General features: G+C 43.1%; 1 protein-coding gene across 1 annotated transcript in view; it reads left to right on the top strand.

Annotated features, from left to right (window-relative positions):
• Positions 1-358: 358 nt before the first annotated feature.
• The window catches only part of cfap58 (cilia and flagella associated protein 58), a 147,988-nt gene continuing 133,345 nt past the window's right edge, over positions 359-15,001 (top strand). Inside the window, exons 1-5 of the mRNA XM_063200032.1 lie at positions 359-510; positions 1,196-1,468; positions 4,075-4,223; positions 13,219-13,375; positions 14,531-14,725. Coding sequence (XP_063056102.1) covers positions 505-510; positions 1,196-1,468; positions 4,075-4,223; positions 13,219-13,375; positions 14,531-14,725 — 780 coding nt within the window. The 5' untranslated portion in view covers positions 359-504. The remainder of the gene's footprint in view (positions 511-1,195; positions 1,469-4,074; positions 4,224-13,218; positions 13,376-14,530; positions 14,726-15,001) is intronic.

Below are 15,001 nucleotides of genomic sequence, written 5' to 3'. Positions count from 1 at the left end.
CCTGTTGCTTTCGCTCCACGCAGAACATGAGCAATGGTTTGTTCACCTGCACTGAGCTCAGTCCGCAGTCACCATGATTTGTGTAAAGCTGCCATCTAGTGTAGACCGAAACAACAACGAAGGCAAAAGGACGGATGAAGCTAAACAGCCTACCGTTTAGGCACATTAAACATGTTATCAAGTGTGCTTTGATTAGGAACATTCAACAAAAATCTTGACTTTGTTACATCTACGCTGCAACATTGTAGGCCTATTGTTTTGTCCATTGCGCTACTTTGTCTCGCGGACCCATGCCTGACCCCTTGGTTGCTATGGAACCGACGCGTTGCCTTGGTGAATCAGTACAACAGTAGCCGGAGCAGGAAGTGAGGGAGTTCGCCCCAGTGTTTTGACTGTTTTATATTCTTGGGAAATGTGTTATGATATTTGTTTCGGTCGGTAAAAGTGTATTTTGAATACCTGCACTCTAGTAAAGGACGCTAGCGGACAAACGGGACGAGTACAATGGAGGTGCGCTCTCTATATCACTTGTCTTGTCTTTCTTGTCTATCACTTCGCCATCACTTGTTGATGTTAGGTCACTACAAACAAGTTGTTAAATTGCTTACGCAGCAAAACGCACAGTCTGTTATGATAACAGTGACTCAGTTGTTAGACTCTTTTCACGCAGTGTTTTACGCAAATGTGACTAGTGTACTGCAGAATGATGTAGGTATCCGTTTGTCGGAAATGTTTTATTCATGCATGAACACGTGCTGTGCTGCTATTTGCAAATCACCATCCTGCATGCCTACCGCGGCTATCAGAAGCTGATCAAGACATCGAGCCAAATTAATAGGCCTAGTTCTAAGGTTAGAGCTCTGGGTCTATTAATATGATATAGGCTATGCTATATGGAGCTCAAATAAGAAAGACTCATTGGCCTAGGCTTATTCTTTTAGAGAAAAAAACACACACAAACAAATTAAATGGACATTTAAATCCAGCTTTCTTTTTTTCTTTCTTTCTTTCTTTCTTTCTTTCTTTCTTTCTTTCTTTCTAGCCTACAAGTGCTTATTATTATTATTATTATTATTATTATTATTATTATTATTATTATTGTTATGATTAGGCCTATTATAATTAGGCCTATTTGTTTTGTACATCATGGTGGCTGAAATGATTTGCATGGTCCTATGGTCTCTTCCCACCCCAGTCCCAGAAGTCGGAGGAGGAGAACTCCTTCGAGATGCTGGAGAAGGAGTTCCAAGAGGTGCTGTCCGAGCTACTGGGCGACAAGAGCCTGGACAAGTTCCGCACCGAATACGAGAAGCTCACCAAGGCGCTGAAGAAGTCACACGAAAGCGAGAAGCGGCTGATGGGCAAGTGCCGCGAGCTCAACGCTGAGATCGTGGCCAACTCCGTCAAGGTGGCCACTGCGCTCAAGCTCTCGCAGGAGGACCAGACCACCATCACCTCCCTGAAGAAGGTACACACTCACAACAAAAACAATACTAATATGATAGAAAGGAATAGAATAGAATATAATAGAATACAATCAAATAGAATAGAACAGAAAACAAACTAGGTGAAGGAGGTCATCATGACAATCAAACTCACACCACACGCAATACATGATGTAGGATAACAGAATATGATAGATTAGACTAGAATAGACTAAAATAGAACAGAACAGAAAAGAATAGAATAGAATAGAATAGAACAGAACAGAATAGAACAGAATAGAACAAAACACAAACGGTGAAGGTCATCTTGACCCTTAAGCTTTCGGAGGAGGATCAGACTACCATCATCTCCCTCTCTGGAAGGTGCACACTCACACCACAGACTGTACAATATCTCATGAAATAGATTAGAATAGAATGGCATAGAATAGGATAGAAACTAGGTGAAGGAGGTCATGACACACAGGCACTTGCTGGAGGACCAGACCACCATCATCACCCTCAAGTAGGTACCCTGATGAAGGTCTGGCTGACTGAAACATGAATTGAATGGAACACAACCGTTATATGCCGTTATACTAACTGTTCAACAATAGCAGAGGTGATGGCAAACTGACAAACACAGCACTGGGATAGAGGCCTATAGAAGATTTAAAAAATAAATAAATATCACGCTGGGTGTTTTACAGACAAGACATTTTAAAAGGATCAAGAGATACCTTTAGCATAGTGTAGGTAGGCCTACACTACTCTCTGCCATTTCCATGTGGCATACTCACCGGGGTTGCCTAGCCTGGATAAACAAATGCATTTAAACATAAGTGATAAATTCACATGCTGATAACCTCCTGATTTTCCTGTCACTTGCAGCGTTATTGTTTTGATGTCTTGCCTGGTGAGACTGCCTTTTGTGACAGGCATATGGCATAACAAATAAGGGGGAGATGGAATAGAAAATGAAGCTGCACACACTACATTTTCAGACAAAAAAAAAATGTAAATGTATGTGAATGCTGCTCTAGGAATAAATGAAAATAAGATGGCTCCCGCTTCAGGATGCCCTGATGTGTAAAATAATAGTGTTTTTTTGTTTTTTCTCAGCCTGCCTGACCTGTCACATCAAACTACGTAAAAGACGGGGTAGTACTGGTATGAATATATACATTATAATTGTATAATCGGGTAGGCTAATCTAAGTCTATAATGTGTTATTATTGTTGTTACCCCCCCTCTTAAATTTTTTTTTTTTGAAGAGACTAAAACATGACCAAGATGACCCTGCTAAAGGCGTTAGCTGAAACGTTGGTCTTATGAAATGTAACTGGGGGGGGGGGGGGTGTGCTTAGTTGCCATTAGGAAGCATTAGGGTGGCGTTGGGTGGCTTATGATGAGGTCACGGGGGCATTGGGAGGCTTATGATGAGGTACAGCGGGATGAGATCCACTGTTCTGTATGTTTGACGGACACTTACTGTATAATTGCAGAGGTAAAAATGTTTAGCTGTCAATTGCCTTGTGCTCATCTGCAAGTAAAAACTGCCTGTCGATGAAGTTTGACAATACACAGCGTCTTTGACAGGTGTCAGAGGAGAACTGAGTGGTTAAGAGGGGGAAAGTAGCGGTTGAATAATTTGATGTCAGAAGAACAGCAGGGGTGTGCAAGTATCACTCTACATAAACCTCAAAGGTGGAACAGATTTTGTACTAAGGAAAGTCAAATATAGCGTTTGAGTAGGCTGCTCGGGCTCAGTAGGGGGTTCCTTTGATTGCAAACTTCCTTTGCACCTGATATTCTTCATAAAGTGTGTTTAAAACCAAATCTCCTGGTAAAATCAATGGGAAGGATAAGGAATGGAAAAATTCAGGTGATGTGATGAGTAGGCAGACAGGTCTACCATTCAGCTTCGAAAAGATAAAAAAAACATTTGAAGCATAAAAAGGACAATGTGCTCGATTTTCTTCCATCATTCATATGTGTTTCTAGTTTATCAAATGCAAACTTAGTACAGTAGATAACTGACTGACTAGATAGTTAACGTTTTCTTTTTAGGATATTTATTTGTGAGTTAACTGAGGAGAGAAAATATTCTACTGCTGGGCAAGAGGCAATATTTTCTTTCAGATAAACATGAGTGAATCCTATATTATATACAATATTATATATATCATCCTTAATCCTCATCTTTTCAATAACCTTTCCCTAGATATACATTATTTGCAGCCTGTGTGTATGTGTGGTTATGGTGTGATTGATGGTTGCTGCGAAGTGTGCGTGTGCGTGTTTGTGTGTGCGTGTTTGTGTGTGCGTGTGTGTGCGAGGCGATTCTAGGGTAAGTTGGGGCAGAAAGCAAAGATTCAAAAGAATGGATATTCGCAACAAATCATCCATACTGTAGTTTAAAGTCTCAGGTGTTATTCACCATGTATAGGCTTGGGGGCCCCAAGCGGCTGCCTGTCTAGCTTGGTGACAAGATGTGCCTCTGTTGCCAGATTAAGAGCTGATACAGTGATACCGCAATACAGTAACACACACACAAGGTAGAAAAAGAACAGACGGCAAAATAAGATGCAGCAGTATGACTAATGTGTGATACCTGCTGCGATGTGCACCCCTCCCCTCTCCTCTGCAGGAGATCGAGAAAGCCTGGAAGATGGTGGACTCGGCCCATGCCAAGGAGCTGCGTGCTGAGGAGACCATCCAGACGCTCAAGCTGGAGATCGGCAACCTCACCAAGCTGGTGGAGCAGGGCGCTGGACTGTCCCAGGGACAGGAGCAGACGTGAGCTATGATGATCTGTGTTTTTGGGGCAGCTGTCACCTGGAAGTTATTCGTTTTGGTATATAAGGTAGTAGGTAACTTTAAAGGGGCACAGGGTAAAATTGAAAAGTCCCAAGTCAGCTGGCCATCCCAAATCATAAGTAATGGTGACTCTTCCGACTACTTGCATGGTTTGAGGTATGAAATTCCCACATGTAACTTTTGGCTGACATAGCCGAACGAAAAATGTATTTTACATACAGCTGGAGACATATTCACATTTGTATTGATGTTTTGTACCCTGGGATGAAAGACATTCAAACCGTGACAGGAATTAACCTTTAAGAGTGTACGTGACGGGAATGTTCAGGCAGTGAAAGTTCTATAGAATTCTGGGCGTCATTCAATAAAATATGGAATTGTAGAATCTTACATTGTTATAGAACGCATTATTTTTATAGAATGCTCAAAAACCCACACTCTTAAAGGTTAAGCAAAAAAAGATTGACAGTGTAGATTTTGAGACAGGCATGTCCATTAGCACCACGCAAACTGAATTTAAACTGCAGAGGGCAGCTTGCCGCTAATAGGCCCATACTGACCTACAAAGGCCAAGTGCAGCTACGGCAACATTGAACTGAGAAAGAGACCTTCAAAGTATTGGTATTAGGTCGGATCTTTAAAACTGGACACATTTGGGCCATAAGGCTTTGTCACAAAACACAGGAGGTGTTATGAAGACAATTTCAGTTTAAACTCAATTTTTTACAAAATATTTAGTTACTCTATGTTGGCTTTGTATTGCAACATACAAGTTGGACAGTGTAGGTTGACAGGGTAGGCTGTATCAGAACTGCAAGGCAGGGTCAAGCCATTGAGCTGGAGCAGTGAGTCTGAAGACAAGAAGTCTTGCTTGGTTTGAAAAAAAAAGAGAGGAACTTAGTAGACAGATGATTAATTACTGTGAACACCAGGTTGTGACAGTCTGTCTCTACACAAGCAAAGAGGAACACTTGTGTGTCCTCAGTGGTGCTGCGAAAAGAAAATATTTTTGTAGAGGGGTCGTTCTGTGGTCGGCACAATCATTTGTCCTCATTAGTACAAGCCGAGAACGTATTCACTAATGTATTATGTAGAATTAATGGGGAGAAGGAGAACAGGGTGGAATATTTGCTATAAGTTTGCTTGCTCAAAAAGAAACGCAAAGTTTTATTTCCCTAAAGCAGTGAGATTTGCATAGTCTGTATAACTTTTGAGATGAACTCAAATTCATGAAACTTTTTTTTGATGGTGTGTGTGTGTGTGCGTGTGCGTGTGTGTGTGTATGTGTGTGTGTGTGTGTGTGTGTGTGTGTGTGTGTGTGTGTGTGTGTGTGTGTGTGTGTGTGTGTTTGTGTGTGCGTGCACCTTTGTGAGTGTGTGTCTTCATATGTATACAGTATGTGTATGTGTGTACGCATGTGTGCGTACATGTATGTGTGTATCTGTTTGTGCGTGATTTAGATCACAGCATGTGACGTTCCCTCCCTCCCTCCCCATAGTCTGAGTGACATGCTCAAGCTGTAGGCATGTCTGCAGGCACCTCAAGAACTGCAGAGTACAACTGTAATGTGTGCTTAAATGCTGAAAGGAGACCTCCTCCTAATTTGAACATGTAGTTGTACATCTCACGCTTCCCTTGAGTTGTCAGCACCCGCAGATGAAACATGCTCTTTATTGTTTAGCCCTTTCTGAGATCCTGGCCATGGTTCTGTTTTAAATAAATAAATAAATAATATCATCCAAATAGCACACATAACAGTTACATTTACAGACAGGACACAGACAAAACAGAACAAATCAATATGGATAAAGAGATAAAATTACACAATAAAAACCATAAAATAATAAACATAAAACAACATTAGAAGGAGATTAAAATATTAAAAGCAAGTGCAGACAGATTTAAAAGTGTCATTAAAATAGGTTTTAAACTCAGTTTTTATGTCTGTAGCTGAGTTTAAAACCTATCTTAATGACACTTTTAAATCTGTCTGCACTTGCTTTTAATATTTTAATCTCCTTCTAATGTTGTTTTATGTTTATTATTTTATGGTTTTATTGTGTAATTTTATCTCTTTATCCATATTGATTTGTTCTGTTTTGTCTGTGTCCTGTCTGTAAATGTAACTGTTATGTTTGCTGCCGCCTTGGCCAGGGCTCACTTGTAAAAGAGAATTTTATTCTCAATGTGATTTTATTTCCCTGGTAAAATAAAGGTAAAATAAAAAATAAATTAAAAAAAATCATTGCAAAAGTGATTGCCGTGTTGTAAGATGAGTGCAGATATTGCATTAACAACCGGATGATGTTTGGAGGATGTTTAGACTTGGATAAAAAGTAAACAAACCATTCCCCCATTAACCCCCTAGTGCAGAGCCTATGTTATAACCTTACTGTCACAAAAAGTGTAATGACCATGTCTAGGGAAGGGATATCGGTATCGGTGAATCGGTATCGGATTCAGATATCAACATAATTCAGAGATCGGATCGGATCGGAATTTTCCTAAAGTATCGGAATTTTCCCAGTACTGACATTGAGCCAGGTGTAATGTTAATTTGAAGTCATAACACTTGCATTTCAGTTTTCAGGATGGGATTGTTACTTTTTTACTTGTTACTTTTTAGTTATTAATTGGTTTCCTGTTCTTCTGTCTTCATTTTCTGACCAAATAGTCAACTTGTGCCTACCTGAAGTTGAAATCCGTGCATTTATGTGGTTTTGGCATTGGATCGGAGTAATATCTGTATCGGCAGATATCCAAATTTAGATGTCAGGATCGGATCGGAAGTGAAAAAATGTGTATCGGTGCATCCCTAGCCATGTCTTAATATGTTACTTAAAGGTGCGCTGTGTGAGGTCCTTAGTTGTTTATTTTCAAAATTCAAGTTCCCCATTCACTAATGTTACATTTTTCATGAATACTTAACATCAATACTTAACATCAATCACCACCTCTCTGAAACCTACAGCGACCGGCAGAGAGAGGAAGACCTGGGCCCCTGTAGAGAACTGATTTCACCACCGCTACCATCCAGCCAATTCAACACCAAAGAGCCAACGCTGACAGAAGTCAAGAACACAGTCAGGGCTGCACGGACAAGTGCAGCACCTGGGCCGAGCGGCGTGCCATACATAGTCTACAAGCATTGCCCAAGACTTCTGCAGAGGTTGTGGAGAATAATCAGGGTAGTGTGGCGAAGAGGGAGGGTAGCCAAGCAGTGGAGGCATGCCGAAGGTGTATGGATACCAAAGGAGGAAAATGCAAGTGACATCTCGCAGTTCCGTACCATCTCACTGCTCAGCGTAGAGGGCAAGATCTTCTTTAAGATCCTTGCCAATCGCATGACTGATTTCCTCCTGAGGAATTCCTACATCGACACCAGCGTGCAGAAGGGAGGAATTCCAGGCTTTCCAGGCTGCATTGAACACACTGGAGTGGTCACCCAGCTAATCCGAGAGGCTAGAGAGAACCGAGGGGATTTGTCAGTCATCTGGCTTGACCTGGCAAACGCCTACGGATCGATCCCCCACAAGCTGGTGACCAAGGCCTTGACAATGCACCATGTCCCGCAGAAGATCACAGATCTCATACAGGACTACTACAGCAGTTTTAGTATGAGATTTACATCTGGATCTACAACATCAGCATGGCACCGCCTAGAAAAAGGCATCATCACTGGTTGCACCATATCAGTGCGCTGTTTGCTCTGGCGATGACCATGCTTGTCAAGGCTGCAGAGGTGGAATGTAGAGGGCCTCTAATCCAGATCTGGCACTCGCCAACCGCCAATTAGAGCCTTTATGGATGACCTAACAGTCACAGCAACATCTGTGCCAGGGTGCCACTGGCTCCTTAAAGGTCTCGAAAGGCTAACATCTTGGGCGAGAATCACATTCAAGCCAGCAAAATGCAGATCCCTTGTGCTGAGGAAGGGAAGAGTGGAGGACAAATTCCGCTTCCACATGAACGGTCTCCAAATCCCATCATTGACGGAGAAGCCGGTGAAGAGCCTGGGGAAGCTCTTTGACGCAACCCTGAGAGACACAGCAGCAATCCAGGCCATGCACACGGAGCTGAAAACCTGGCTTGCGGCAGTGGACAGGTCAGGCCTCCCTGGGAAATTTAAAGCCTGGAAATATCAGCATGGCATCCTGCCAAGGCTCCTGTGGCCACTACTGATGTACCAGTTACAACAGTGGAGACCCTGGAGAGAAACATCAGCCAGTTCCTGCGCAGGTGGCTGGGCCTGCCGAAGAGCCTTAGCTGCATTGCCCTATATGGACACACCAACAAGCTGCAGCTCCCGTTCTCAGGCCTGACAGAGGAATTCAAAGTAACAAGAGCCAGGGAGGTGTTACTGTACAGAGACTCAGCCGACACCAGAGTCTCCTCTGCAGGCGTAGAGGTCAGGACGGGACGGAAGTGGAAAGCGCAGGAGGCAGTTCAGCAGGCAGAGGCAAGGTTGCAGCACAGTGTGTTAGTAGGCTCAGTGGCGGTTGGGCGAGCAGGACTAGGCTGCCATAAGACTCTGCGCTATGACAAAGTGCAGGGGAGGGACAGACGGCAGATGGTCCAGGGAGAGGTCCGGGCAGAGGTGGAAGAGGAGCGGCGCAGCAAAACAGTGGCCATGCGTCAGCAGGGGGCTTGGACCAATTGGGAGCATGCACTGACTCGGAAGATCACCTGGTCAGAACTTTGGAGGTCAGAGCCAGCAAGACTCAAGTTTCTGATCCAGTCAGTATATGATATCCTACCAAGTCCAGCCAATCTGCATTGCTGGGGGCTAGCTGAAGCACCATCTTGTCCTCTATGCCCGGCAAGAGGATCGCTGGAGCACATCTTAAGCTGCTGCCCGAAAGCTCTGGGAGAGGGGAGGTACAGATGGCGCCATGACCAGGTGCTGAAGGCAGTAGCGGACACCATCTGTGCTGGAATCCAGCAAAGCAAGCACCAGCCCTTAGCAAGGCCACACATTGACTTCGTCAGGGCCGGAGAGAGGCCTCAGTCACAGCCAAAGGTCCCAGCTGGGCTACTATCCACAGCGGGTGACTGGCAGCTGAAGGTGGACCTGGGGAGTCAATTGAAGTTTCCGCTGCACATCACCAGCACTACACTCAGGCCAGACATGGTCCTAACATCAGAGAGTACAAAGCAGGTGGTGCTGTTGGAACTCACAGTCCCCTGGGAAGACCGGATTGAGGAGGCCTTTGAGCGGAAAAAGGCGAAGTACCTGGAGCTGGTGGACGACTGCAGGCTGAAAGGATGGAGGGCCCGCTGTGAGCCAATTGAGGTTGGCTGCAGAGGATTTCCAGGACAGAGCCTGCACCGGTCACTCAGGCTACTTGGAATCAGAGGTGCTCAAGAAAGGAAAGCCACCAGAAACATCTGTGAGGCAGCTGAGAGAGCCTCAAGGTGGCTGTGGATAAAAAGGGGCGACACATGGCTTAGTGCGCTGCTTGGACACAAGTCGGGGTCTGATCAGCCCCGGCTGGGTCGCCCAGGTGAGGGTGTTCAATGATCAAAGACCCGAAACACCCCGTGATCTCTGGGTTCATTGCTGAGGATGTGTCCAAGCTGCACCACTAAGGTGTTTCTGTTAACAACCACCATCAAATTTTAAGTATTCATTATGACTGGGAAAAGTGCACTTTTCATACATCTTCTCCATGGTCCGCTGTTTTGAATTTCCAGAAATAGGCATTTTTAGCTGCAAAAATGACTGTCCTTGGGCCATACTAGTAAATATAAGTTTATTACTTTGTAAATATTCATGAAAACATCATATTTGGCAATAGGCAGCACAATTTCAATGAGCAGCATAGTTGCAGTACCTTCTCTGGCCACATCCTACACACTGGTTCTCTGTAATGTCACAGCAATGTTGTTATCAGTGCTGGGAGTAACGGCGTTAGAGTATAGCGGCGTTACTAACGGAGCCTCATTTTGAGTAACGGAATAATTACTTAATTACTTTATCCATAACTGTAACGCTGTTGCCGTTACTCTGGAGGTAACGTGACACACTAAAATTTCATGAATTGCAGTGCCAGAGTGCACTGGCTGCTGACAAAATCAAGGACCAAATGGCAATGCCGTATAAATCTGTACCAAACCGGGTTTTAATATGCTCACATTCACCCTTTGCATGCATGAAAACAAAATAGCTGAACGTGATTTGTTAAAAGTGTTAAGTGGGCGGAGTGTCGGCTATCTTCCTCCCACGCGCATAAACAGAAGTCATTCTACACAGTTCACAGGGAGCGCATAAAGAATAGAAGAGACAATGGCAATGAAGCCTCGAGGTTGCATATTCCAACGGTAAACACCGGAATCATTTCACGCTAGTTGCAGTCAAATGCAATAATGATTATAACCAAAGTATACCGTGCCCTGGAAACAAAGTTATGTCCGTGACGAGCGACTCTAATTTCACTAAGCACCTCTCAACATCGCATGTGGCACACCTCTAGTTTCATCTGTAGCGAAGAGGGAGACAGAGGCAAGCCAAACCTGATTTCTCAGGACACGAGTGAGCTCAACAAAAAATCGCCAGGCAGGCTATGTGGTTGAAAACATGTTTCCCCTATCCACTGTGGGGTCGGAGTTGTTAAGGGCTAATTTTGTTAAGGTCACTGAGATATTTAATGCATCATATATGATGCATCATACTTTAAAGGGAATGAAAATTCCAATTTCATGACCATTGAAAAATGACTTTTAAAGGGACACTGTGCAGGAAATGGTCAAAAAAGGTACTGCAACTATGCTGCTCATTGAAACTGGGTCGCCTATTGCCAAATTTGACCTTTTCATGATAGTTTACTAAGTAATAAACTAATATTTTCTAGTATGGCCCAAGTACAGTCACTTTTGCAGCTAAAAATGGCTATTTCTGGAAATTCAAAATGGCGGACCATGGAGAAGATCCCCCTTTTCATGTATGAGAAGTGCAATTTTTCCAGTCATAATGAATACTTAGAATTTCATGGTGGTGGTAAATATTCATGAAAAAGGTAACATTAGTGAATGGGTAGCATGAATTCTGGAAATAAACAACTAAAAATCTCACACAGTGTCCCTTTAATGCATTTACATCTTTTTTTTAATTTAAAAAAGTTGTCAGACAATTTAATTTGAGGATTATCTTTAAATATTTAGTGAGATCCTGCCATTTTTTTAAGCCTATCCTTGTTTTAGTAGGACCATATTTTACATTTCCCACAGCCTGGTTGGGTAATTTTTAAAAATCTATGTAAAAACATAGCTGATCGAATGCTTAACAACCTATTTATGAGTGTAATATAGATCATTATTCATTTTTGATGTGTAATTTGAATATATGGGTCCATTACTACAATTGGACCATTTCTCCATTCACTTCAATGCATTTTTTACGAGATCATAATTTCAACATTTTGCATTACATTTTCTTAAGGCAATATCTTTGTCTTGAAGTAAAACAACTTGTGTGTTTTGATAAACGATCGTCGTGGTATGCTTTGTAAGTTTCCCTATGGAGCAAATGGCTGACTTCCTGCCACCGCCGGATGGTGCTTATATGTTTCATCAGTTTTAGCACGATCTCTCTGCAACACGGTGTAAAAATATAAACTCTTCCTTGATTAATTGCACAAAGCAAGTGTTCAAATTAAAGGATGTAGAGTTATATTTCGGAAATTTGTACACAAACCTTTTGCAATTTGACGATATCTCAGCGTCGGTCAGGGAAACCGCTTCTACTCCATTTTTGCATTTTTCGCCGAGCTGTGATCAACTTGTTGTTGACCGCTGCTCTCTTGTGGCGGTTTCCGTGTACTGCAGGACGTTTGGAAATGACACGCAGGATGTTTTTGAGATCCATTTTTTTGTGTGTCAGCGTGGAGAGGGCTTTGAATTTGATGCATCATATATGATGCGTCCGGCGCGATAGGGTTAACATTCACCATTGATAATAGGTCATGAAGATAGTCTATTTGATAGTAGCATCTTAAGCAAAAATAACACCACAGGCAAAATAACATCACAGAACAAGGATGAAAACCCCATTTAACTGTTCTTTCGTTTCTTTGACATTTTAAGCTACAAAAAAAAGTAACGCAAAAAATACTTGGTAACAAAAATTTCTGGTAACTAGTCACTTTTAGAGTGAAGTAACGCAGTTACTCCCGCAATTACTTCTTGGAGAAGTAACTGGTACTTGTAATTAGTTACTTTTTCAAAGTAACTTTCCCAGCACTGGTTGTTATGATGTAGTGGAGTATTTTCAGCAAATAGTACGGCTGGGTTCAAAAGATCGAATCGCGATCCAATATCGATTCACGCTCAAAAAGTGTGATATCGATTCACAACTTTGTGGATCGATCTTTTGCAGATTATAGGTGCTATTTTCTCAACCACATCCTTTAGCTCTCCTCCACATTCATTTAGGCTACATGCACAAATACACATGGCCTGTTCAAGTAAATAGTGCCACTCTTTTCCCACCTTTCTCTCTCATACCCAGTTTTCCAGTTCTTTCTCTCATACCAAAGCATTTCATGTTTGTGTGTTCATCAAATGCTGAGATATTTAAGTTTTTAGAGCCGGTCTTAGAATTCTAAGCATAAATGGGTTAAAGTGACAACCCAGCAATACAGAAGATCGATATCGAATCGAATCGGATAGTGGATCGAATTGGATCGTGACCCTCTGGATCGGAATCGAATCAATCCAGGAAATTTGGATCGATTCCCAGCCCTAGCAAATAGTGAATAGGCCCGCCAGCGACCTCATCTGCACAAAGAGGCTACAATGGCCAGAGCAAGTCAACAAGGGTATTGGGAGCAACACAACTGCATGCAGAAATTGGCAGGAATTGACATTTAAATCTCTCTCTCTCTCTCTCTCTCTCTCTCTCTCTCTCTCTCTCTCTCTCTCTCTCTCTCTCTCTCTCTCTCTCTCTCTCTCTCTCTCTCTCTCTCTCTCCCCCCAGTGTGGGTGACCTGTTGAAGGTGAAGGATGAGCTGACTAAGGAGCGGGATGACCTGCTGAAGGAGGTGGTCACCCTCAGGGAGAACCTGACCAACGCCATGGCGGCCCAGCAGGAGATGGAGATGCAGAAACAGGCCAGCGCCGACGCTGTGTTACAGGTGCTGGCTTTAGATCAGGAGCCCAGTGAAATATTATGGATGGATGGGTGGATGGATGGATGGATGGATGGGTGGGTGGATGGATGGATGGATGGATGGGTGGATGGATGGATGGATGGATGGATGGGTGGATGGATGGATAGATGGGTGGGTGGATGGATAGATGGGTGGGTGGATGGATGGGTGGATGGATGGATGGATGGATGGATGTATGGATGGAGAACCTGGCTAACGCCATGGCAAGCCAACAGGAGATGTAGATGCAGAAACAGAGCCCTGACGATTGTACTATAGTTACTGCTCACTTAGATATCATGGATGGATGGATGGATGGGTGGATGGATGGATGGATGGATGGATGGATGGATGGATGGATGGATGGATGGATGGATGGATGGATGGATGGATGGATAAAGGGCAGGGAGATGCATGTCCAAGTCTCCTTCCACACACGTCCAAGTTAGACAATTGATTGGTTCAACGAAATTGATATAGTGGCCACACCATCAAACAATCAGAAAAGAGGATTCCGTTGTGAAGGGAGTTAATGCAATGCAACGTATCATAATGTAATTAGGACTGTAACGACTCATGATCTGGTTTGAGTCGCGATTTCTGACCTATGGTTCAATATACCCCACAGTTCTTATACTGTAATATGTATATTTGTAAATTAAATAATTTGCTTTTTTGTCATTTGCCAAACGTTTCGTAGAATGTAGTGTAAAAACTTTGAGAGGGCATATCACAATACTATACATATCACATACTGTAGTCTACTTATCGCAAATTCTTGGTTCGATACAATATCGTTACACAGCCCTAAATGTAATGTAATGTAAAGCAATGCAAATTAATGTAAAGTAATGTAATGTAGTGTAAAGTAAAGTACCTGTAATGTAAAGTAATGCAATGTAATGTAATGTAATGAACGTAACGTAACGTAACGTAACGTAACGCAATGTAATATAAAGTAATGTAAAGTAATGTTAAATAATGTAATGTTTACACAGCCCTAAATGTAATGTAATGTAAAGTAATGTAAAGTAATTCAAAGCAATGTAAAGTAAAGTAATGTAAAGTAATGTAATGTAATGTCATGTAACGTGAAGTAATGTAATGTAATGCAATGTAATGTAATTTCTCCACCGGCAGCTGGAGCAGGACATCCAGGTGCGTCAGAACGAGTGCGCGCGGGAGGTGCGGCGGCGGGAGAAGCTGGAGAAGGAGCTGAAGCAGCTGCACACCGACCTGGACACCAAGGTGACCGACATCAAGAACCTGACGCAGCAGACCCACCGCAGCAAGGACGAGCACCAGCGGCTGGAGCAGCAGCTCCGGGAACAGAGGGTGAGACACTGTATGGAGACCTCCAACACACAGTACACACACACACACACACACACACACGCACACACACACACACACACACACACACACACACACACACACACACACACACACACACACACACACACACACACACACACACACACACACACACACACACACCTGTTGCCACCAGGGGCCACATCTGAGTGCCCCTGACTATTTATCACTTATCCTGGGCCCAACCTCTGTGGACCTTATGCCTCTACAATCTCTATTTATGTCCTCTTTAAACTT

Source organism: Engraulis encrasicolus, chromosome 1 (genome assembly GCF_034702125.1).
Source record: "Engraulis encrasicolus isolate BLACKSEA-1 chromosome 1, IST_EnEncr_1.0, whole genome shotgun sequence".
Classification (NCBI taxonomy): Eukaryota; Metazoa; Chordata; class Actinopteri; order Clupeiformes; family Engraulidae; genus Engraulis; species Engraulis encrasicolus.
This window is presented reverse-complemented; position numbering and strand designations above follow the sequence as displayed.